Source organism: Odocoileus virginianus, chromosome 24 (assembly GCF_023699985.2).
Source record: "Odocoileus virginianus isolate 20LAN1187 ecotype Illinois chromosome 24, Ovbor_1.2, whole genome shotgun sequence".
Lineage (NCBI taxonomy): Eukaryota > Metazoa > Chordata > Mammalia > Artiodactyla > Cervidae > Odocoileus > Odocoileus virginianus.
Genome location: NC_069697.1, coordinates 10,927,273 through 10,954,789, shown reverse-complemented (window position 1 = coordinate 10,954,789; position 27,517 = coordinate 10,927,273). Strand labels below are relative to the sequence as shown.

The 27,517-nt window shown below is 38.0% G+C and overlaps 1 protein-coding gene across 6 annotated transcripts in view; it reads right to left on the bottom strand.

Annotated features, from left to right (window-relative positions):
* METTL25 (methyltransferase like 25) overlaps window positions 1-27,517 on the bottom strand; it is a 121,804-nt gene that overhangs the window by 57,971 nt on the left and 36,316 nt on the right. For all 6 annotated transcript variants that reach the window (XM_070454285.1, XM_020913319.2, XM_070454284.1 and 3 more), the window contains exon 6: window positions 4,292-4,386. In XM_070454285.1, coding sequence (XP_070310386.1) covers window positions 4,292-4,386 — 95 coding nt within the window. The remainder of the gene's footprint in view (window positions 1-4,291; window positions 4,387-27,517) is intronic.

Below are 27,517 nucleotides of genomic sequence, written 5' to 3'. Positions count from 1 at the left end.
AAAAGACTATTTTAATTTCTTCTTGCTTGGAGGAATCAGCAAACTAAAATGGACAGGAATTGGCAAATTTAATTCAGATGACCATTATATCTACTACTGTGGGCAAGAATCCCATAGAAGAAATGGAGTAGCCATCATTATCAACAAAAGAGTCTGAAATACAGTACTTGGTTACAACCTCAAAAATGACAGAATGATCTTGGTTCGTCTCCAAGGCAAACCATTCAATACCACAGTGATCCAAGTCTATGTCCTGACCAAATTCCCAAAAAAGCTGATCCATTCTATGAAGACCTAGAAGACCTCCTAGAACTAACACCTAAAAAAGATGTTCTATTCATCATCGGGGATTAGAATGCAAAAGTAGGAAGTCAAGCTATACCTTAAATAACAGGCAAGTTTGGCCTTGGAGAACAAAATGAATTAGGGCAAAGGTTAACTGAATTCTGCCAAGAGAATGTACTAGTCATAGCAAATACCTTCAACAACACAAGAGATTACACAAGGACATCACCAAATGGTCAATACTGAAATCAAACTGATCACATTCTTCATAGCTGAAGATGGAGAAGCTATATACAGTCAGCAAAAACAAGACCTGCAGCTGACTGTGGCTCAGATCATCAACTACTCATAGCAAAATTCAGGCTTAAACTAAATACAACCAGGAAAAACACTAGGCCAGCCAGGTATGACTAAAATCAAATACCATGTGAATTTGGAGTAGAGGTAATGAATAGATTCAAGAGCCCAGATCTAGTTAACACTGTGCTTGAAGAACTACGGACTGAGGTCTGCAACACTGTACAGGAGGCAGCAGACAAAACCATCCCAAAGAAAAAGAAAAGCAAGAAGGCAAAGTGGCTATCTGAGGAGGCTTTACAAACAGCTGAAGAATGAAGAGAAGCAGAAAGCAAGGGAGAGAGGGAAAGGCACATCCAATTAAATGGAGAGTTCCAAAAAATAGCCAGAAGAAACAAGAAGGTCTTTTTCAATAAACGATGCTTAATAATAGAGGAAAACAACAAACAGGGAAAGACTAGAGATCTCTTCAGGAAAACTGGAAACATCATGGGAGTATTCAACCCAAAGATGGACACAATAAGGGATTAAAATGGTAGAGACCTAGTAGATGGTGAAGAGATCAAGAAGAGATGTAAAGAATATATGGAAGAACTGTATAAAAAAGATCTTAATGAACCGGATTACTACAATGGTGTGATTAATCATCCAGAGTCAGACATTCTGGAGAGTGAAGCCAAGTGGGCCTTAAGAAGCACTGCTGTTAATAAAGTTAGTGAATGCAATGAAATTCCAGCAGAACTAATTAAATCCCAAAAGGATGATTCCATCAAGGTTTTGCATTCATTATGTCAGCAACTCTGGAAGACCCAGCAGTGGCCACAGGGTTGGAAAATAGTCAATCCTAATTCCAATCACTGCAGATGGTGACTGCAGCCATGAAGTTACAAGATACTTGCTCCTTGGAAGAAAAACTATGACAAACCTAGACAGCATATTAAAAAGCAGAGACATTATTTTGCTAACAAAGGTCGGATACTGACTACTGGTTTTTCCAGTAGTCACCTATGGATGTGAGAGTTGGACTATAAAGAAAGCTGAGTGCCAAAGAATTGATGTTTTTGAACTGTGGTGTTGGAGAAGACTCTTGAGAGTCTCTTGGACTGTAAGGAGATCAAACCAGTCAATCCTAAAAGAAATCAGTCCTGAATATTCATTGGAAGGACTGATGTTGAAGCTGAAGCTCCAATACTTTGGTCACCTGATGTGAAGAACTGACTCACTGGAAAAGACCCTGATGCTGAGAAAGATTGAAGACAGGGGAAGAAGGGGATGACAGAGGATGAGATGGTTGGATGGCATCATCAACTTGATGGACATGAGTTTGAGCAAGTTCCGGGAATTGGTGATGGACAGGGAAGCCTGGCATGCTGCAATTCACAGGGTCGCAGAATCAGACACAGCTGAGCGAATGAACTGAACTGAACTGAATCCTAATCCCCAAGAAGGGCAGTACTAAAGAATGTGCTAACCACTGGACAACTGCACGCATCTCCCACGCTAGTAAGGCCATGCTTAAAATCTTGCATGCTAGGCTTCAGCATTATGCGAACCAAGAACTTCCAGATGTCCAAGCTGGGTTTAGAAAAGGAAGAGGAACTAGAAATCAAATTGCCAACATTCGCTGGATTATAGAAAAAGCAAGGGAATTTCAGAAAAACTTCTATCTTTGTTTCATGGACTACGCTATAGCTTTTGACTGTGTAGATCATGACAAACTGTGGAGATCTCTTAGAGCACTTTACCTGAATCCTGAGAAACCTGCATACAAGTCAAGAGGCAACAGTTAGAATCCTGTATGGAAAAACTGACAGGTTTAAGATAGAGAAAGGAGTATGATGGGGCTGTCTGCTGTCACCCTGTTTGTTTAACCAATGTGCTGAGCAATCATGAGCAATGCTGAGCAGGATGAGTTACAAGCCAGACATCAAGATAGGCGGGAGAAACATCAACAACCTCAGATATGCAGATGATACCACTTTAATGGCAGAAAATGAAGAGGAACTAACAAGCCTCTTGATGAGGATGAAGGATGAGAGTGAAAGAGCCGGCTTAAGACTAAATATTAAAAAAACTAAGATTATGGCATCTGGCCTCATTACTACATGGCAAATAGAAGGGGAAAAGGTGGAAGTAATGACAGATTTCCTCTTCTTGGGCTCCAAAATCACAGCAGATGGAGACTGCAGTCACGAAATCAGAAGACAATTCTTGGCAGGAAAGCAATGACAAATCTAGACAGTGTGTTGAAAAGCAGAGACATCACTCTGCTGGCAAAGGTCCATATAGTCAAGGCTATGATCTTCCCAGTGGTCACATACGGTTGTGAGAGCTAGACTGTAAAGAAGGCAGAATGCCAAAGAATTGAAGCCTTCGAACTGTGATGCTGGAGAAGACTCTTAAGATTCCCTTGGACAGCAAAGAGATCAAACTAGTCAATCTTAAGGGAGATCAACCCTGAGTATACCCTGGAAGGACTGATGCTGAAGCTCCGGTATTTTGTTCATCTGATGTGAACAGACAACTCATTGGAAAAGTCCCTGATGCTGGGAAAGATTGAGAGCAGGAGAAGAGGGTGTCAGAGGATGAGATGGCTGGATGGCATCACCGATGCAATGAACATGAACTTGGGCAAACTCCAGGAGAAGGTGAGGGATAGGAAGGCTGGGTGTGCTACAGTCCATGGTGTCACAAAGAGTTGGACATGACTGCACAACTGAAAAACAACAAGAAGTCATATTCCCTACAAAAGGCTATTTCAATTTCTTCTTGCTTAGAGGGTATAAGCTGCCAACCTTCTGGGAATCAAGTCATTCCAAAAATGAGCTGCCATTCTGACAAGACCCTAAATGACTATTATTTACAAATATAATGAAAGAACAAGACAAATTCCCAGAAAAATGTTTTAAGAGGACTTATCAAAGGAAATCATTATTTTAGCAAAAATAGATGTCTAAGTGAACTCTCAGATACATGACCTAGAACACTGCAGCACTATTTCTTTACATTGCTGTATTACTGGCAATATAAAACTATCAAAATAATGACCGCATAATAGTTCATTTACCTTGGGGTTGCACATTAGAAACATTATTGTAGAAACTATATTTTACATTTGTGATGGCAAAGTCCATTTACACCATTTAACTGGCATTTGGTCCTTTTTAGACCAACATAACACCAACAAACAGAGAAGACTGTGGCCCAAAGTGTTCTAGATCTAAGGATAAAAGCCAACTCAGACATTTTAAATAACGATTTCACTTAACTAGACAGGTACTTCCTATCCCAGACAGTTTAATAATATTTTTCCCATTTTATGAAATCTTAGGAATCCAAATGATCTGCTACAAACACACACACACACACACACACACACACACACACACCCACAGAGCTGTGGATAAAGCACTAAAGTAATTCTGTGTTTAAGAACTGGTTGTTGGTACATTTTATATGATAATTAAAGTAATTACATGTAAGAAATTAAGTACCATAATGCAGAATTAAAGTATAACTATAAATTGTGACCACACTGCATGCAGAGTGAATAATGTTGTAAGGGCAAGCCATTTCTTCCCCCTCATAATTTGCGGTGCATAAAAGCTTTAATAAAGATGCTCTGCAAAATTTGGCATTTAACAGAGCCAAAGAAATAAATTCAGCAACATCTGGATAAAGCTCTTAGTTGAGAAAGAAAAAATCCTACCAAACAGGCCGACATTCTGGCATTACGGCCACAGCACCATCTCTCTTCCTTCAAATAGTGGCACATTGGAAATCCCCGCCTTTCTTGGGTATATTCTGCAGATGGAAGAAAAATATGAATTATTTAAATAAAATTCTTCCTCTTTTAGTTAAAGTAAATAATCTGTTGAGAGCGCAAATCAGTCATTTGAAAGTCAAACAGTAGTTAAACATGGAAGTGGTAATGTTTAACAGCTCATTCCAGTATGTTAATTGAAAACATATTAATGTTATGAAAATGGCATTTTCTCAACAACAGCTGTTCTGTAGTCAAGTTCCAGGTCTGATACCAACCAATTTACCAAAATGATTTCTCAAAGATTTAGCAAAAGCAATTTAAAATGGAAATACTTCTCATGCTCAGTGTAACTACAGAAGATAAGCAATGAAATACTGGGCATTTCCTGCTGACCCAACTTTCTAATAAAATGATGTATTAAATGTGACATTTGGAAACTTTTCCTAGAACAATATTAATTTATTCCCAACAATGTTGAAGCATCAATATTTTTTCCCCAGCCACAATGTTCACTTTCCAGAACAGCTGTATGCACTCTTCTTTTTTCCATTATATTAATAGGATGTTACATTTTCAACTATGATTCAGTTTGGCTCAACTGCATTTATGGTTTAAGTAACGACAAAAAAGTCAACATTCACTACTTAATCACACATACCTGCTGTTGACTCACTTATAGAGTCATACATGTAACTTGCTGGTGTTAAAACCCCTTACGAACAACTATTAATTACACAGAGTTTCTGACAAGGAAAAAAAATCTACTTTAAATTAAAGCCTGGAAAATAAGAACTCAAGTTTATCAAAACAGTGGTAATGAAAAGAAAATTGAGATACATATGAATTTTCTCTTAGGTTAAAAAGTAAAATAAAACTAGAAAATAAGAAAATGGTTTAAAGCGAAGTATTATTGAGGCTGTTGCTGCCGTTTAGTCACTAAGTGTGTCTGACTCTCTGCAACCCTGGGAGCCCACCAGGCTCCTCTGTCCATGGGATTTCCCAGGCAAGAATACTGGAGTGGGTTGTCATTTCCTCCTCCAGGGGATCTTCCCAAACCAGGGGCTGAACCCATGTCTCCTGCATTGGCAAATGGATTCGTTACCTCTGAGCTACCAGTGAAGCAATACTGTTGATGTAGATTCTACCAAATAAACTTCTGTGTTACGAAATATCAGATGGTTTTTGATTAAAATAGAGAAAATTTAAGTTTCATATAGACATGAGCCTGTGACAGTGATTTCCTTCTTTCTTTTCATTAAGATTTATAATTGACCTTATTTGATAATCAGATGGAAGATGGAAGATATATTCCTTGCCCCAGGAATATAAATAAAAATAATGCTAGTATTTATACAACACAATATTGTTAAGCACTGTTATAAGTACTTTAAATGTATTAATTACCTTTAAATGCTAGGAGCTTTCAGTGTATTAACCAGTCCCCACAGCAATTCTATGAAACAGGTATACTATGATTCTCATGTTTCAGATAGAGAAACTAGGCACAGGGACTTTAAGAGAATTGCCTAAGTCGCAAATCTAGCACAGGACAGACCTGGAATTTAAACCAGCAGTTTGACTCCAGAGGCCATGCTCTTAACCATCAGGCTCTATAAACAACTTCACATACAATTGCCCAGGACTCAGGGAGCCCTTGACGCCTATCCAAGTCCAAGGGACCCTACTTTACTTCCTCTGTCAATTGCCAAGATGGCTTGAAAGAGAGGTTTGAGTTTTACTGAAGGCTTTAAGATTTAACCAAAACACGATTATTTCTAAATGAAATGGTTATTGTAAGTAGTTTAGTTTTGTTTCTGACAGCTGAAGAAAGAAATGGCTAAACTTTAATGAGTAAGGGGCCGAAGAAATGGGGTTTTGCTCTTTTATTGAGAGTGTTTAGGAAAGTCCTAACCGCTTTAGGAAACGGATAGGGAAAAAACCGTTTTTTCCCTCCCTGCATCTGCTCTCTCCTTCTTCCTTATAAAGTAACAGAGCATTCAATCTTTAGCTGGCTATTCAGCTGTTCAGAGTAAAGACTATAATTCCCAGACTCCCATACAGCCACTCGGATAGCTAGAGATTAAGTTTTGGCTAACAGGATGTGGGCAGAAGAGATGTGTGCAAATGCTCAAAAAAGGGGAGGGGTACGCTCTCCCCTTTATGGTCATGTTGGCAAGCAGATGATGGAGCAACAAGACAGAAGGATTCTGGGTTCTTGAAAGGCTTTTTGGTACAGAGCTCCTTTGTGTGTGTCCATGTGTTAGTCTGACTCTGCAACCCCATGGACTGTGGCCTGACAGTCTCCTCTGTCCACGGAGTTCTCCAGGCAGGAATACTGGAGCAGGTAGCCATTCTCTTCTCCAGGGGATCTTTTCAACCCAGGGATCAAACCCGAGTCTCCTGCATCACAGACAGATTCTTTACCATCTGGGGGTATCTGGGTGGATGCCCACAGAGCTCCTTAATTGTCCACCTTGGGACTGAAATAGAAACATCCATCTGTTTTGTTGAAGTGACTGCTACTTTGGGTTTGAACCTATGTAGCATATAAATCCCATGGACGGAGGAGCCTGGTAGGCTGTAGTCCATGGGGTCGCAGAGTCAGACACGACTGAGCGACTTCACTTTCACTTTTCACTTTCATGCATCGGAGAAGGAAATGGCAACCCACTCCAGTGTTCTTGCCTGGAGAATCCCAGGGACGGGGGAGCCTGGTAGGCTGCTGTCTATGGGGTCGCACAGAGTCGGACACGACTGAAGTGACTTAGCAGAGGCAGCAACATCTAAATCTTTATCTTAATTCAGTGTTTCCCAAACTTTTTTTTGTAGCTCAGCACTCAGAGAATATGGTGGATTTTGTAAGTCACAGTGGAATAAACAGATGATGACAACTGTGTTAGCCAAAACCCATGGGATGAAGGAAGCAATGTCACAGGAACTCCCATGTAGCATCCATGACACACTAGTTGAATCCGTCTGTTCTAATTAATACAGGAGTCTTCTTTGAGAATGTGTATTTGAGCAGAGACTTACATGAGGAGACAAGTCATGAAAATATTTGTTGGGAAGACTTAATGAAAAGCAAACAAACAGAGCTCCAACAAGATATAGCTAATTTCCAAATGTAATACCAGAATATTATACAACTTAAAAATTATTAACTAGTAATTTTTCAATTTCTAACACTCCAACCAAATACCTACAAAACAAACTTGTAAGAATGGAAAAGAGGAGATGAAAGTCAGCTTGCTACAAAACAGGAGAAGAATTCCACTTAAGAAACAAGCAATGGATTTGTAAAGAAAAGTATAATTAGTGTACCAGCTCTGCTCTGCAATTTGCCTTATGCTGCCAGGAAAAAAGCATGTCTACTTGCCTGAAAATAGGTAGAAATTTCCTCCACCAATAATAAGCTAAAATTACTACTTAACATCAGACTGAAATGAGAAGAGTATTTCTAGAAAATGTATTACAAAGGAAGGGATATATTATTTTCAGGAAAAAAACTCTAATATAAGAAATTCATGCCCAAGTTAGTTTCCAATTCTTAACCCACAGAAACTGTAATAAGATATAATAAAACTTATTCTGTCTCTAAGCCATTCAGTTTTGCGGTGACCTCTCAAGTGGCATTAGATGATGAATACAGGCTTGAAGCAGCAACAAAGCAGCCCACTGCCTCACACCAGGGAACTGAGACAGAAAACGCACCACTTGACGAGCGCGGCGGGAGCGCTTCCTCAGGGAAGAGCTCCGTTCTGATTAGACAGTGAAGGGACCTTCAGAGAATAGGCTGCGCATAAAGGCAGTTTTGGTAAGGAATGACCTAATTCAAGAACATTTTCGAATTGAGGAGAGGTAGAAGGCAAGGCAGAACAAAGGACATATATACATTTGGTGAGAATCCTGGAAATCAGGAATGAATTGTGAGGCCGGGTTTCTGGTGAGGACTGACACGAATGGGGATCAAAGGCACGATGGGGTTAGGCCTGGCCATCCCCAGAGACAGTGGTGAGGCTGGGAGTGTGGGGGGGTGGCAGGGAAGGGAATTCTTCAGGGAAATACAGAGCTCTGGGCTTGCCAAGGTGCACGGTGGTGAAGGGGAGATGCAGAGAGGACTGGGGTTCCTCTGGATTTCAGATGATGCGGTGTGGGAGCCAGCAGGGGAGCAGTCACGCTCGGAGCACCCAGGGCAGTCCCTGGAGAAACAGGGGCTGAAAGATGGCAAGCATGTTCCTCACTCGTGCTGGTGAATGTGATGAGGGCGGAAGAGGGTCACTGTCTTCTTTAGGGCTCATCAAACTTTTCTTTGCCCCCACGATGAAGGCCTACAGAAGGCCACCCTTATCGTATGCTTAAGTAAGTTCCCCCTCCAAACCTATCTGACAGTGTGAAGGACAGCAGATGGGCAGTCTCATTCCAAGCACCTGGCTCCCCAAACCTCCAGCCAAAACACCTCTGAACTTTTCATGCAGTTTACAGGAATGGCCAGCCTTGGTTCAGGGTTATATGACACCACAGGAGAGACTCACTCCTCTGGACACCCAGTGGTTGTGAGGTTTTCTGAATCTGTATCACAGCTTGTTCTGTGATTGAGGTCAGAGTAGCCTCACAGCTTTGTTCATTCCTAACAGAGCAAGAGCAAAAAGCTGACATGGAGGAGGGACACCCTCAGAGTCAAACAAAGCCTTTCATATACAGATTCACTATTATCTTTGGAATCTGTTTCATCAGCTTCATTCTGACCGCAGTGAAGGATGAGGCTCCCTTCTATGTCTTGAATCAAAGTCATAGTGTTCACCATTTCTATTGTTATGTCTTGGTTTCCTATTTAACTGTGTTCATATACTTATAATCCAATCTAGTCAAACTGGGCATTAAACTTCCTTATCAGTGAACAACTGACTCATTGGAAAAGTCCCTGATGCTGGGAAAGATTGAGGGCAAAAAGAGAAGAGAGTGTCAGAGAATGACATGGCTGGATGGCATCACTGATGCAATGAACATGAGCTTGGGTAAACTTACAGGACAGAAGCCTGTATGCTGCAGTTCACGGGGTGGCAAGGAGTTGGACATGACTGGGCAACAGAACAAACAAACATATCAGTGAAATCAAGTTGCTTTCCTTGAGGATCACTTTCATGCTATCTTTAATTTTGGAGGGGATGAAGTTTCTTGTTTATTTCTTCTATTCCATTTCTTAGTCTTTTCTAGCTTTAGAAATGCATTAATCTTATCATCTAGATATTCTACTAGTTTTTCCTTTTTGTGTTAATAATATTATCATCCAGATAGTGACACAAGTTTGAATTATAGAACCATCTTTTTTTATTATTATTCTCTTTTAATCCCCAAGTTCTTATATACTCATTCTCTTAATTATATCTCCTTTTCATTTTCAATCTTCATTAGCTCTTAACTGGGTAACTGCAATACCTACTAGCAAATTCTCTTTCCCTTTCTTTCTGTCCTACCCCTACATTAAGAGTAATAGTATCTTTCTGAAATCTATACATCGACACATGCCACTCAAACGGCCCTTGTTTCCACCACCACCAGCATCTATGAGACCAAACCCAATGCGTATTTTTCTTACTGCAGATTTTCAGATTTTCCTGATGTTCCTTCCTTAAAACATTCTCTTCACTTGGCTTCTATGATCTCATTCTCTCTTATCTGTGGCCTCATACTCTTCATAGCCCCTTGGCAGCTTATTATTTCCTATTAAATGTTCTTAATGGTTAATCCTCCTACTCTCCATGCCCCTTTTATGCTTTCTTTGACTAAAGGCTCAAAAACTCACATGCCTTCAGCTGGTAAACAAATGAATGAAATGGCTAGGTAGAATACAACAGGTACTAAAATTTTTGTATGGTATGATACAAAGTATCACATTTGCCTGGTCTTAACTGCTTTTTAAAGTAAAATTTGGTCTGTAAAAATTGTCTAAAATAAGTCTGAATCTATCTATACTCTTTTCCGAGGCAATTTTGTCCATCTCTCTCAATACATGCTGATCATTCCTGTTATTACTTTCCCAGGGCTGTCGTAACAAATGACAACACACTGGGTGGCTGACAAAAGAAATGTGTCCTCTCACAGTTCTGGAAACTAGAGGTCTGAAATCAAGGTATCACTTGGGGCATGCTCACTGTGAATGCTCTTGCAAAGAATCTCTCCTTGCCTCTTCCTAGCTTCTGGTGGTTGCTGGCAACCCTTGCCTCACTCATGTCTGGGCAATTACATGTACTCCTTTAAATTTAATTCCCACGTTATCTCCAGGAGATAAGACATTTTAAACTTATCTGCTGAATATTTCTAAGACTAAAAATATACAAAAATAAACTCACTTCCTAAGCCTACAAATCTCTTCTTCCCCAATAATAATATGTCATTATGTAATCATGCTATCATCAACTCAACGGACATGAGTTTGAGCAAACTCTGGGAGACAGTGAAAGACAAGGAAGCCTGGCATGCCACAGTCCATGGGGCGTAAAGAGTCAGACATGACTGAGCGACTGAACAACCATCACGATATAACCTAAAACCCTGCCATCATCTTTAGCCTTCATGGCCACCCTCACCACCACTCCACCCTGTTTCCCTACCACTGGTAACCATGTCAGTTGGTTTTATCTCTGAAAAGTCCTAGTGACTTGTTGTCACCTCCTATTTTTCAGAAATGGAAATGAATGAATGCAATTATTTGGCAACAAACACTCAAAAATAGTTTTATGGAACTAAGTATACTTTGCCTTCCACTGAATAACATTCTGAGGCTTCAGTATATTGTTCATGGCTCTCATAATCTGGCTCAGATTTGTTTTTTCATTTTTCTAAATGAAAACTGAATGTCACCTTTTTTAGAAAGCTTTCCTTTATCCCAGGGTTATGAAAAATTACTCTCTCTTCTAGTCTTAATAGCATTTGGTTTATACATCCATCACTCATTACTTCTTTTATTCATTTTATCAATAATTCATATCTGTAGTTGATTAAGATATATAGATCATGAATACATCACTCTCAGATATGCATGAAAGTTCTGTGTAATTGTTTCTGAATTCCCCACTGTATCATGAGCTCCCAAAGGGGGAAGACAGACTCTCACTTATCTTATACCCTCTAGTGCCTATTACAGAACTTTGTTGCACTAAATCAACAGAATTACATAGATGAATCAAGATTATCTGCATGCCCTCACTGAAAATACATGCTCTTAAGATTTCTTTAGACTTAAATGAAATTTGACATAAAATTTTATCCAGAAAAAAATAAACAGGCATTATGCTGTTAGAGACATAAATTTTTGTCCCCTAAATTAATAATCTCAACTTACATTATAAACTGATTTTTGAAAGATTTTGCTTTGCTCTTCACATATCTTGTCCTCTTCTCCCTGTTTAGTTGTTCTCCTATTTATAACCTGATATTATGTATCCTCTTACTTATTTTTCTATTGCCTGATACCTTCTTTCAAAAAAGTAATTTATTTTTGGCTGTGCTGGGTCTTCATTGTCTTTGGGTGGGATTCCTCCAGTTGCAGGGAGCGGGGGGCTCCTCTTCCTTGGGGTGCACAGGCTTCTCATTGCAGCGGCTCCTCGTTGCAGAGCACAGGCTCTCGGGCGCGTGGACTTCAGTAGTTGAAACACACGCTCAGCGTGGCGGTCTGTGTGTCCTAGGACATGTGGGCTTCAGCTTTTGTGGTTCACAGCTTTTCCTGCCCCATGCACGTGGAATCTTCCTGGACCAAGGAAGAAACCCATGTCTCCTGCACTGGCATGCAGATTCCTATCCACTGCTCTATGAGGGAAGACTCTGATGCTTTCCTATCAGAATATAAACTTAATGAGGGCAGGGGCTTTGTTTTGTTTAATCTTATATCATTGGTCCCTAAAACAGTAACTAGCATGTATCAGGCCACCCAATAAATGTTTCTTATATCAAAGGAAAAAACCCAACAAAATCTTTATGAATAAACTAACTAAAATGGGCAAGATTAACAAAAATATCTGAAACAACCACAAAATAAATGAAAAGATAATTTGTTACAGCAGGAAAAACATATCAAAGACATAATTTATCCCCACAATAATCTATAAATTCACTGTATGTCAATAAAAATCCCAACAGCTTTTTTAAAATGGATTTTAACAATCTGATTCTAAAACTCATTTGACACACAAATCATCAAAATCAGCTTTTACTTTGAACCTGGCCAACAATGTATATTATGATCTAAACATTAGGAAGGAAATGAGATAATTTAAAAATCATTCTTTTTAAACACAAAACATTTTACAGCTTTTCTATGAATTTGCACTATAAATCACATAAACTTTAATCCCAAATGACAGACTCAAGCAAACTTTTCTACCTAAGCCTTATTAAATCACTGATGTGATCAGCATTGCAATTTTCCTCTTGCCAGGATCTCTGGATAAGTAAAATATTCCATTATCAAATTTTAAAATAGTTCCACTGTTAATATTAAATAAGCATTTTTATATTAATCATTTTCTTCTCTGAAAGATGGTGTATCCTTTCCCCAGCCACACAGGAAATATTAGAAAGAACTCTAGCAAAACATGAAACAAAGCCTTATTGCTTGACTTTTGTATCCAGTACTGTTCACCCAAATGTGCACGGGATATCCTGACTTCCATAACTGAGTTCAGACAACAAATGAGATGCAGTCAGTAAGCCTTTCCTGACAGAAATCTCTTTGAGGAAACTCAGTCAATAACCCTGTATCTGGTTTTTAAAAAATATAAAACTGCATTTGTATGTCTTACACCCACCAATGAAATAAAATGGTCACTCTTTTAAAAGTAAATAAATAAAACTCATTTGAAAGAGAAAAATGCATGAGTTAAGAAAATTTTGAAAACTAAGAACTTTGAAGGACTTGCTCTACCAAATTTCAAAGGTTCAAATAAACTACAGAAATTAAAACAGTATATTTTTATTATAGGAACCAACAGACTAAAAGAAAAGATAACCTAACAATGCACTATCTGAGAAAGGTGTCATTTCATATCAATGCACAAAAGCAAGGATTATTCAATAAATAGAATTTAGAAAAAATAGAACCATTTTGCAAATCATAAACAAAAATAAACCCAGATAGATTGTGAAAGTGAAAGAAAGTGAAAGTTAAGTCACTCAGTTGTGTCCACCTCTCTGTGACCGTATGGACTGTAGCACACGAGGCTCCTTTGTCCATGGAATTCTCCAGGCAAGACCCGGGTCTCCTGCATTACAGGCAGACTCTTCACTGACGGAGTCACCAGGGAAGATAGATTATGGAACCGGATAAATCAAAATTTATAGTTAGAGGAGAAAAATTATAAAACGTATGTCACCAATACAGGAAAAGTGAAATAGAATGTGGTACACTCATTCCAAGGAATACTTTGTCTTTATTAAACAAATTTAGTAAATCTATATACGTTAACAATGAAAGTGAAAGTCACTCAGTCGTGTCTGACTCTTTGCGACCCCGTGGACTATACAGTCCATAGAATTCTCCAGGCCACAATACTGGAGTGGGTAGCCTTTCCCTTCTCCACAGGGATCTTCCCAACCAGAGATCGAACCCAAGTCACCCACATTGCAGGTGGATTCTTTAACAGCTGAGCCACAAGGGAAGCCCCAAATATACTGCTAAGTAAAAGAACAACACTGCACTGTTCTTTCTTATTAGATCACTTCACAGGTCCTCCTAGTTTTCCCAAATTCCTTTTGGAAAGTACTTTGAACTTTAAAGAATGTTTCTAGGTTTAATCCCTGTATTTTTTTTTTTTTAAGATCTCTACTCCCAAAGTGATATCACTCAAACTTACTATCTGTATGTTAGTAATTCAGAGATTTATCTTAAACCCAGATTTGTCTTCAGAAACCCAGAATTATCTATCCATCTGATAATATAACCTCCACACTTGTATTTTTAAAACGAACGTCAAACTCAATTGTTCAAAACTGAACAACTTTCTTCTCAATTCTACTCTTTCAGCAGTCATATTCAGGTCACTAAATAACTCCATTTTCCCATTGTTTCAGACCAAAAACCTCTGAGTTACACTTGACTTTTTTCTTATGATATTCAAAACATTATCTAAGGGTAAAAGGTATATTAAAACTATACTGAACTGCTAAGACTTCTGAAGTATTCATATCTTACCAGCTGATTGAATAGAAAACAGAAACAGAAATTAAGGAAACAATACCATTCACCATTGCAACAAAAAAAAATAAAATACTTAGGAGTATATCTACCTAAAGAAACAAAAGACCTATACATAGAAAACTATAAAACACTGATGAAAGAAATCAAAGAGGACACAAACAGATGGAGAAATATACTGTGTTCATGGATTGGAAAATCAATATTGTCAAAATGACTATACTACCCAAAGCAATCTATAGATTCAATGCAATCCCTATCAAGCTACCAACGGTATTTTTCACAGAACTAGAACAAATAATTTCACAATTTGTATGGAAATACAAAAAACCTTGAATAGCCAAAGTAATCTTGAGAAAGAAAAATGGAACTGGAGGAATCAATCTGCCTGACTTCAGGCTCTACTACAAAGCCACAGTCATCAAGACAGTATGGTACTGGCACACAGACAGAAATATAGATCAATGGAAGAGAATAGAAAGCCCAGAGATAAATTCATGCACTTATGGACACCTTATCTTCAACAAAGGAGGCAAGGATATACAATGGAAAAAAGACAACCTCTTTAACAAGTGGTGCTGGGAAAACTGGTCAACCACTTGTAAAAGAATGAAACTAGAACACTTTCTAACACCATACACAAAAATAAACAAAATGAATTAAAGATATAAATGTAAGACCAGAAACTATAAAACTCCTAGAGGAGAACATAGGCAAAACACTCTCCAACATAAATCACAGCAGGATCCTCTATGACCCACCTCCCAGAATATTGGAAATAAAAGCAAAAATAAACAAATGGGACCTAATGAAACTTAAAAGCTTTTGCACAACAAAGGAAACTATAAGCAAGGTGAAAAGACAGCCCTCAGATTGGGAGAAAATAATAGCAAACGAAGCAACAGACAAAGGATTAATCTCAAAAATATACAAGCAACTCCTGAAGCTCAATTCCAGAAAAATAAATGACCCAATCAAAAAATGGGCCAAAGAACTAAACAGACATTTCTCCAAAGAAGACATACAGATGGCTAACAAACACATGAAAAGATGCTCAACATCACTCATTATCAGAGAAATGCAAATCAAAACCACAATGAGGTACCATTACATGCCAGTCAGGATGGCTGCTATCCAAAAGTCTACAAGCAACAAATGCTGGAGAGGGTGTGGAGAAAAGGGAACCCTCTTACACTGTTGGTGGGAATGCAAACTAGTACAGCCACTATGGAAAACAGTGTGGAGATTTCTTAAAAAGCTGGAAATAGAACTGCCACATGACCCAGCAATCCCACTTCTGGGCATATACACTGAGGAAACCAGATCTGAAAGAGACATGTGCACCCCAATGTTCATCACAGCACTGTTTATAATAGCCAGGACATGGAAGCAACCTAGATGTCCATCAGCAGATGAATGGATGAGGAAGCTGTGGGACATATACACCATGGAATATTACTCAGCCATTAAAAAGAATTCATTTGAATCAGTTCTAATGAGATGGATGAAACTGGAGCTCATTATACAGAGCGAAGTAAGCCAGAAAGATAAAGACCAATACAGTATACTAACACATATATATGGAATTTAGAAAGATGGTAACGATAACCCTATAGGCAAAATAGAAAAAGAGACACAGATGTACAGAACAGATTTTTGGACTCTGTGGGAGAAGGCAAGGGTGGGATGTTTAGAGAGAATAGCATCGAAACATGTATATTATCAAGGGTGAAACAGATCACCAGCCAGGTTGGATGCATGAGACAAGTGCTCGGGGCTGGTGCACTGGGAAGACCCAGAGGGATTGGGTGGAGAGGGAGGTGGGAGGGGGGGATCAGGATGGGGAATACATGTAAATCCATGGCTGATTCATGTCAATGTATGGCAAGAGCCACTACAATATTGTAAAGTAATTAGCCTCCAACTAATAAAAATAAATGGAAAAAACAAACAAAACAAAACTAAAAGAATAAATACAATTAAACTATATAAATCAGACCCATACTGTTGTGAAATAAAATTCACATTTTATGGCAAGGCAAGACAAATTTAAACATAAAAAGTTCTTCTCTGCCCTTTGGCCAGATCTCTCCCCACACTGTGCATTGCATATGTACACTATGCATCAACCAAACCTTCCCCATCAGCAGGAATACCTGCTCAATCATAAAGAACAACATTCTCCTAGCACTGAAAACACAACTCCTTAAATGATTACATTTCTTCTTGATCTTGAAAGGGGCCAAAATGATGCTTATATCTGGACTGTGTAAACTGTCAATAATATGCCATTTAATGTATAGCCCTGTGTTCCAAAAAACTTATGTAACTGTGCCTTGACTTCTAATGGGTGGAGCAGTTCTCAGAGTTTTCTAAGACGCTGTTCCCTGGTTATAATCTTTAGTTTGGCTCAAATAAAGTTTTCCATCTCTTAGATGGACTAATTTTCATCAACACTTTGCAGTTAAAGGATAAATTCAAAACAGTACAATCAGATGAGGCATAACTAGATAACTTAAAAGTGGATAAATTCTAAAAATTGATCTACTCTGTAAAAATGCTTAGGATAAACATGGGTAGAAAAATTTGGTAACTTAAAATATAAATTTTATGTGTAGCTCTTAGTTTCAAATTGCAAAGGAAGTACAGAAAAAGATCCTATTAGGTTGGTACAAACGTAATTGCAGGTTCAGACTGTGAATTTTAAATCATTATAACTAGGCTTAAACACATCTTTATTAATCAGAATAGGAACCACTACAATTAATACATTTTTGCCAATGAAAAATAAATTTGTTTATTCCTGTAGCATAAAAATCTGTGCTTCAGTATTTGATGGACTCTTGGAAAGCATCTTCTGCCTCTTGCTGGTTGTGGAAGCATTTTCCCTGTAAAAGGTCACTGAGATGCTTGAAGAAGTGGTAGTCAGTTGGCAAGAGGACAGGTGAATATGGCGGATGAGGCAAAACTTCATAGCCCAATTTGCTCAACTTTTGAAGCACTGGTTGTACAATGTGTGGTCAGGCATTGTTGTGGAGAATTGAGCCCATTCTGCTGACCAATACGAGCTGCAGGCATTGCAGTTTTCAGTGCATCGCACCGATTTACTAAGTACACTTCTCAGATGTAATTGTTTTTCTAAGATTCAGCTGTAATGGATCAGATGGGCAGCAGACCATCCAACAGTGACCATGACCTTTTTCCCCCCCAGTGTACTTTTAATACCAAGTTAATAGATATTAATGTATTAACATATTAATGACATTTTACACTATGTGTCCATTAAGATATTCTATACATAAGTTGAATCATATGAAACTGCTATCATTGCTGGGTTTTGTAGGTGAAAAATGGTTGAACACCGGCAATTTCATTGAGTTCAACCTGATCACTCCTTAACTTAAATATTGTTGTTATTGTTGAGTTGCCAAGTTGTGTCTGACTCTTTTGCGACCCCATGGACTATAGCCTATCAGGCTCCTCTGTGCATGGGATTTCCCAGGCAAGAATACCAGAGTAGGCTGCCATTTCCTTCCCAACCATGGCATTTTTTGGTGCAAGTCTGGCTTGGGGAAATGCTCTGGAGCTTCTTCTCAGTCCAACCACGGAGCTGGTTGTCGCCAGTTGTTGTATAAAATCCACGTTTCATCACACATTGCAATCCGATTGAGAAATGGTTTGTTGTTGTGTAGAATTAAAAGACACGGCACTTCACAACTGTGACTGCTTCTGATTTTCAGTCAGTTCATGAGGTACCCACTTACCAAGCTTTTTCACCTTTCCAATTTGCTCCAGATGCTGAATGACCATAGAATGGTCAACATTGAGTTCTCCCATCCAAGTACTAACCAGGCCCGACCCTGCTTAGCTTCCGAGATCAGACGAGATCGGGCGCGTTCAGGGTGGTATGGCCGTAGACCAACATTGAGTTCTTTAGCAATTTCTCACGCAGTTATAGGAGGATCAGCTTTGACAATGGCTCTCGAATGGTCACTGTCAGCTTCGGACAGCTGACCACTATGCTCCTCATCGTCAAGGCTCTCATCTCCTTTGGAAAACTTCTTGAACCATCACTGCACTGTATATTCATTAGCAGTTACTGGGCCCAAATGTGTTGATGTTATGAGTTGTCTCTGCTGCTTTATGATCCATTTTGAACTTGGATTAAAAAATCACTTGAATTTGCTTTTTGTCTAATATAATTTCTATAGTCTAAAATAAATATAAAATAAACAGCAAATAATGTCATTAGCAAAAAAAAGAAATGCATATTAAAATGATGAATAACATAGCCACATTTAAAAATGTATTCCAATATCAAAAGGAAAAGTTCAACAATGCAAAACCGCAACTAGTTTTGCACCAACCTAATAGAATTCAAGACATTTGAAGAAAGTCAGCAGAACAGATATTCACGTTAATTAATTATCAAATCTACACTATGAATTGAGGCTCTACTGTGTCTTCTACTTCTGCCTTCACCAAAAGAATCTCCAATTTAAGTCACTGAGATATATATCCCATGTATGGTCTTTTGCTTCACAGAATACTCTAATGAGAGTGGCTGATTAGTCAATGGTAAAAGGGTAATTTATCATTTCTCATTTGTTTCTCTCTAGACTACACCAGGTTAGCCCTATTTACATCATCTTTTTTTCTGTTTCTCATCTCCACTTATCGGAGAAGGCAATGGCACCCCACTCCAGTACTCTTGCCTGGAAAATCCCATGGACGGAGGAGCCTGGTGGGCTGCAGCCCATGGGGTTGCAAACAGTCAGACATGACTGAGCGACTTCACTTTCACTTTTCACTCTCATGCATTGGAGAAGGAAATGGCAACCCACTCCAGTGTTCTTGCCTGGAGAATCCCAGGGGTGGGGGAGCCTGGTAGGCTGCCATCCCTGGGGTTGCACAGAGTCGGACACGACTGAAGTGACTTAACAGCAGCAGCAGCATCTCCACTTGTAGCTCTATTGTATAATCAGTATATTAATATTTCACCTATCCTTTGGTTAAAAGTGTAGCTGGAAACATAATCTCACAGGAATATGTAAATTACAGTCCTAGTTTAAAATATATTGCTTTAACAGAGTCACATCTACATTCAAACACTGTTTCTTAATGAATCAGCCTAAATACTACTGCCTTGGTAGTTTTTTTTTTAACTGGCCATGCCACGTGGCATGTGGGATCTTAGTTCCCTGGGCAGGGATTGAACTCGCCTCCTCTCTACTGGAAGTGCAGAATCTTAATCACTGCACTGCCAGGGAAGTCCTGCTTTCTATTTTTATGCATGACTATAAGAACAGCAATGTCTGAGTACTGATAGAAAACACTGCACTGGTCTGGCAAACACTGTGATAGCAGCTTCTCAATGGTGCATCTTACTGTGCATGATAGATTTCCTCTGTTTCTCTTCATATATTCTATATTCAAGACTCCAGTCTTGATAAAATAGTTTATATTGAGACACATATGGAATATCTGAAACATTAAGACAATGAGACAATCTTTATATGAATATTGTGAATCACATTGTAAACTTCATTCCTAGGAAAATTTTGCTCGTTGTGCCAGACTGATGATGAAAGAAATTTAGACAATGTGTTTATAATTTATTTATCACATGAAAAAAAGAAATGTGCAAATATAATATTTATAGCAAAATATTTTTCAACATCATTTGCTATGTAGACTACAAATTCAAATTTGTATATAAAACTGGTAGAATGTAAACTAGTTTTTTTTTTTTTTAAAGCCTGTTTTGTATTAGTTTGATTGTAAACTTTCTGATAAGAATTTCTCTTAACTTTGATTTCATATTACCTTATGGTTTGAACCATATATTTCTCTTTAGTACTTCTTTTAAGTAAGTATATACTAATTTTCAATTTTAGATTTAATGAAATTCTTTTACTTATCATGAGCACAGCAAAAACTTGTTTTTTTGCTAAATAAATACAATCTGCATGAGCTTCTAAAACCACTTTCTATTAGTCATGAAAAACAATGAAGTGCAAATTAAAGAAAGGTGAATATATATTAAAACTTCATGTCTAACTACTTGTAGGCAGCAAGAAGATTCCCTATGGCAAAAGTAATCAGAGCCAATACTCTAGAAAATGTACAACTGACTGAAGATCAGATACAGCTGTCTGTGTGAGGTAATTATGCACAGACGGCCAAGTACATCTAGAAATCTCTGCATTCACTCCGTGTTAATTGGCAAGAATTTCCCTTAGACTTAAGCCCAGCTGAACAATGAGAAGTAATGTGATGTTGTAAGTAAAGGTTATAAACACCTGAATCTACAGAGTTGACAGTGGGGTCTACTTATCCACTCTTAAGATTACAAGATCAATACCTTCTTCAAGCCAAGCTATCTCTTGATGGCTACCGATTCTAAACAAATTTAATAAACTGTTAATATTGATAGCTAAGAAAATGAAAACTTAAATAAGCATTTAACTAGGAATTTATTGTTAGATAACTTTTACTTAACATAAAGCTTTTGGAAAATTTGAGGCTGTTATTACAATGACATAGATTTAAGAGTATGATTTGCAAAAACTCTACATTACCCTTCAAATGCAGAATCATAGTAGGAAACTAGAGTATTTGTTTATGCAAACCCTATATAATTAAGAAGAAAAGAAACCAGGGCTAACTCTAAACATTGTGATAAATACAGGTGAGGTTCAGTTTAAATAAAAGACATATTTTGGAAAGCTATATTCAAGTCATAAGATCATATTCTCAGAGTCATAAGTGAGACCTTCATGATCATCTAATTTTTCTTTTTACTAATTTACAAATGATCCACAAAGTAAACTTATTTATACAAGGCCATAGCTCTGCATAGAATAGTAAAACTCTAGTCAATCAAAGACTCTCCTCCCTATGGGATATTTTTGGACTTCCTTGAGAATTTACATATTACGATCTCAGAGCATTCAAATCTAATACAGCACCTATTACATTGTCTTTTGTTATATGTCTTCCCACTGGGTTGTGAATTTCTGGATACTGTCCTACCTAGGTATCTAGGAAAATAGGCAGTTGGTGGATACAGAGTTTCCTGAGTATCTCCTATATCTTAGCATATCCTATGCTGAATATATTTTCTCTGATATTCTCGATGCTCAAGGTTGTTACTAAATCAGTTCTTATGCTCTAATAGTTTCAGAGAGTCTTCATTTTAATTTCAGATTGATTTTAAAATTAGTCAGACTTGCTAAAACAATTTCATGCCCCAATATCCAGATTCTGGATCAAACAGTAATGATGTATAAGAAAGGCTAAAAGAAAGTTAATTGAAATGAATTAATTTGAGATATTACCAATCATTTATAAATTACTTGTTTTTAAAGCTTTATTTTTGGATGGTGAGAGAAGGGAAGGATTGGGATTTTGGAATTAGAAGATGCAAACTATTATACATAGGACAGATAAACAACAAGATCCTACTATGTAACACAAAGAACTATATTCAATATCCTATGATAAACCATAATGGAAAAAACATGAAAAATAATGTATATATGTATTGGAGTAGGAAATGACAACCCACTCCAGTATTCTTTCCTGGGAAATTCCATAGACAGAGGAGCCTGGTGGGCTACAGTCTAAGGGGTAGCAAAGAGTTGGAAACCACTTAGCGACTAAACAAACAATATATAAGTGAATCACTTTGCTGCACAGCAGAAATAATTACATTATAAATAAACTATACTTCAATAAAATTATTTTTGAATATCTCTTTTCTGCAAAGAATCATTTGGAAATATAATCAACTGCTTATAATTTGTTTTTTAATAATAACTTGTTTTTATTTTCTCAAATTTTATGCTAAAATTCTTTTAAAATTTTAAGTAATGAACATGTGATACAGTAGGAAGTTTAGAAATCTGAAAAATCTCTGTGAGATTCAGTTGAGAAACTGAAGTCTTTATATGAAAAGTTGCCCAGTGAAAAAGAAAGAAACTAAGGCAGGCATAAATATTCCTTTATATTTGTCTAAATAAAGGAACTTATTCTTTTGACAAATATATATTCAGCATTTGCTGCATACCAGACACTGTTTGGGAGGCTTTACAGATAGGCTGACTTGCTGCTTAAGTGAATAAATTCACTTACTTAAAACAAACAAACATATATTTAAATTTATTTCAAACTGTGGGTCAAAGTCAGTGGTGCAGTGAGGTTGACGCCAGAGAGAGCTGACTGTGTCATCTCTTCCCAGCTAAGTATTCAGTGACAACAGTGATAGCTTGAAACTGGCCAATCTGGGTGTATTTATACACCCAGGAAACGTGACATATTAGAGCTTTTATCTAGGGATGAAGCAAATCATTTAAACATTTACTGTCACACCACTGGCTACAACCCACTAATGGGTCATGAAATTTAGTGGTCGTGATCAGTATTTCTAAAAAATTTAATAGAAATAGAATAAAAATATGAGCGCACATATGTGTGTTGTGAGATCCAGTGCCTTTCAAAGAACAAATATATTAAAACCTGATCAGAAACTCCTGCTGCATGTGCTCCAATTTTCCACTAAGCCCCTTTGATGACAGATGTCAGCTCACATCTGACTGGAGTTTGCCTTTTGAATAGGAATGTAAGCAGCTAGTTAACTCCTTTGGGGTGAATGCTTCTATTGCACTAGTTGTGCTAGCCTTGATCTCACAGTTTCTGGTTTCCCCACTGTTTCACTGGTAGGGTACCAGAGAATCGCATAGTTGAAAATTCACAGGTCCTGACAGCTTCTGCTTTTGGTCATGTTACTGTTCTGCTCAAAATTTTCATTTCTGAAATGGACTTTCCATATGAGGCCCTCTTGAACTGACCTCTGCCTTTCTTTTCCACCTTATATCACTCTTCTGTACTTCATAAGAATCAAGCTACCACATAGAATATTTATTCATCTCCAATGAGTGACCTGCCATGCCTTAACTCACCTTGTTCCTAACGCTTGCAATGCTTCTCTCATCATTTTTGTCTACCTAAATCCTACCCTACAAAGCTCAATTCGAAAGTTACTATTAATATCTTTGCAAAGCTCTTCCTGATTTCCTAAACGAAATCCTTTCCACCTGCTAGCTGGAATAGCTCTTTTAATACTTATCATATTCTCTTTTTTTCCCCTTACCTCTAAGAAATCATTTATAAATTGTATATATTCACGTATAATCTGTCACATAAAATTTGTTATCTTTTGTTGTTGCTATTATTGTTGACTTGCTATATATTTATAGTGCATAACAATTAGTCTTAAGGTAAAAGTTTCACCAAAGAAGAAGCATTCAGAACAAGACCTTAGATCCACCTGTACTGGATAGGATCTCAAAACACAGGTCTTTATTTATTTATTTATTTATTTTTCCATTTATTTTTATTAGTTGGAGGCTAATTACTTTACAACATTGCAGTGGTTTTTGTCATACATTGAAATGAATTAGCCATGGTTTTACATGTATTCCCTATCCCGGTCCCCCCTCCCACCTCCCTCTCCACCCGATCCCTCTGGGTCTTCCCAGTGCACCAGGCCCGAGCACTTGTCTCATGCACCCAACCTGGGCTGGTGATCTGTTTCACCCTAGATAATATACATGTTTCAATGCTGTTCTCTTGAAATATCCCACCCTCGCCTTCTCCCACAGAGTCCACAAGTCTGTTCTATACATCTGAGTCTCTTTTTCTGTTTTGCATATAGGGTTATCGTTACCATCTTTCTAAATTCCATATATATGTGTTAGTATACTGTAGTGGTCTTTATCTTTCTGGCTTACTTCGCTCTGTATAATGGGCTCCAGTTTCATCCATCTCATTAGAACTGATTCAAATGAATTCTTTTTAATGGTTGAGTAATATTCCATGGTGTATATGTACCACAGCTTCCTCATCCATTCGTCTGCTGATGGGCATCTAGGTTGCTTCCATGTCCTGGCTATTATAAACAGTGCTGCGATGAACATTGGGGTGCACATGTCTCTTTCAGATCTGGTTTCCTCGGTGAGAACACAGGTCTTTAAATAAGACAGAAATCTTTTCTCTCCTGTCATAGTACAGAAAAAGGTAGTATGTATAGAGTGTGTTATCCAGAGCCCAGCGGTCAGGCTACTCTGCTATGCTTAAAGAGTTAGCTACAAACTTTAGTATCAAGGTCATTGTTATTCCTTAGCCAGTAAGAAGACTGAAAAAAACAGAGGAGCAAGCAGCTTCCTTTTAAATAAATTGCACACATTATCTGACTACATTCTACTGGCTTGAATTTGTCACAAGGGAGTCAGGGACTCTAGCTGGGTGACGTCTGCTCTACTAAAACTAAGAGGAGTTCTACTATTAAAAGAAAGAAGAGGACAACGGATATGATTACACTCTGGTACATGCACATACTGTTCCATCATCCAAACTCATCACTTTCACCCGCTGTGCCCTTATGCATCCTTATTCATGCAGTAATACTCACACATGATTGTCAACACACACACACACACACACACACACACACACACAAACTCTCTCACACAGTGGCAGAGAATGCTAAATGCCTACAAATATCAAAACTACAGAGAACTTGGCCCTCACACCCTTGACCCATGTGAACCAATCTCAGCTACTACCTTACAGATTTTCTTGAAAGTAAGACAAAAATAAATCCTATGTGATTATACTACAATAGTTCCATTTCCAAGTATTTATAAAACCTGTCCAAATATGATCACTCATATATAAAGCAATCTTAAGTTATTAAACGTGCAAAACTCCGTACTGAAACTTGGCCTTCCTAAATTTTTTCCATAACATAAACTGTACCATCACCTACCCAGTGGCTCTGAACAGAAACCTGATAAAGAGTCCTTGAAAATCCCTTCTCCATTATTGCCACCCCCAAAGTAATCTTAAATGTTTCAACCTACTGTGTTTCTGCTACAGCTGCTCTAAATATAGCCCTTATCCTTATGGTCTCAACTTCTGAGAGCATGTCCTATGTGTGTGCCTCTGTGTGTGCCTAAGTACAAGTTTTATCATTTGCATCCCACTCCTTGTATGGCTTTGAAACCAAAGCCACAACTTTGCCACGGTACACAAATACCCGTAGTAGCTTCAGCATTTCTGTTCTCTTTGTAGACTCCTACTTTCTCCTGTATACTAACCTGATAAATACTATGCATCTTTCCAGTATTTCAACGCTTTAAGAAATAAAATTTAATTATATTCAGTATTTTTAGTTGAATGGGGTGGGGGGCGGGGCAGGCAGGATACCTAGCCAGACAGATTTTGTGATAGTTTTTTGTTTGTTTGTTTGTTAAAGTTCTGAGCTTACATTTGGTAGATTTTAATCAGTAGAAATTCCAGGGGCCAGAATTTGGGAAGTACTCCACCACAAAGATTTGAATTTACCTCTGCATGGGACTGACTGAAGACCGCTTTGCCTCATTCCTGGTCGTGGCTGAGTAAGAGCTCTTCAGGTCCAGCTCCTCCACCAAGGAGGTGGGCCCAATGTTAGTCTCTGCTTCCCAACGTGACCAGCATTTGCCTGAGGACAGCACTGTCTGCTATCTTATGACTCACAGTTCCCTGCTCTAATTTCAACTCCTCTTCCTCTCTCTTTTGGTTTTGATTTTTCTTCATCCATGGAGCGTTCCCTTATTTTGTAGACTCAGCAATGCTTAAAGAATTATATGTTTTAATTTAGGCAGGACCTAGCTGAACTACAGCAGGAAAGTTCCTCAGAAAAATCACACATGGCTGGAAATGGAAGTCAAACAAATGTTCTTTCAATAAAAGAAACTAAACTTTATTCCTTTACGTCCTCCAAAGTTCTACTAGCATTAAATGCTCAAAGCAAACAGATTTAATAAAATGCACAATTTATGAAACAGAAAATCTTTACTAAAAAGATAGCAATTTTTATGCATTGCTGGAATGATGAGATTAATTCACTGTTATTTGCTGGACTAAACTTAGACACAAAACAGGGTGTAAAGCTAATCTTAACTAGCTAATATTGCCTTAGAAGTTTTTAATATTAATACCATATATTGAATATCCAAAAGGTCTCAAGATACAAGATATGCTTATTTTTAAACTGTGTGTTACATTTTCAAATAATATGCTCAACACTTTTCCTTCATCCTCCAGATTCATTTCCAGGTGAAGTACTTCTAAATTTAAACCAATGAAAACTAATAGTTAATTCTAAAAGACAGTGAAGTTGACTATATAAGAATCTAGCCTCCTCCCTTAAAAGTCCTACTGGTGTCTTAAATTGAGAAACAGTTTTACAGTAGGATGGGTATCATATGCCCTTGACAAATTTCTATTTGATACAGAAATGGCAGGACCAGGTTGAAAGATGCAGCTAAAAGATGATCTATAGTCCTCCTTTGTTTAAAAAAAAAAAGAAGTGAATGGAGGGCTCTAGGGAGGATCACCTTAATGCCCTGAAACACATTCAGCCCAAGGGTAAACGCAAAAGTAGGCCATAGGCTTTCAAGGGTTACACCATTTGTGTTTAACTCTGCAGATCTGCAGTATTAGGAGGGCACTGAAGATACGAGCAGACTTCCGGGTACTGGGTTGAGAGGACAAGGAGAGACCAAGCAAAAACCTGTTCCCCGACAAAGGCTGCTCCCAGAAAGCACTCCTATCAGGGTCACTGAAGAAGCTCGATGAAACCACCTGCCATGACTCTCGGGGGTCCCAGCTCTTTCTCTACTCGTCCTGCACGCCGAGGTCTCTGATATGATCATATCAACTTACAGGAAAAGTAAATTACCTTTCATTCCTCAGACCAGGCCTGAATGACTCAGTTACAGAATTGAGATCAAATTCTGACAGAATGCATAGCAGGTAGAATTACTAGACTGAACAAACAGATACAGATGACTGAGACCAGAGGCAAGAAAGAAAAACAAAAGCAATGTTTCTGTCTTGTATTCAATTTTAACAGAAAAAAAATATTTCCCAGG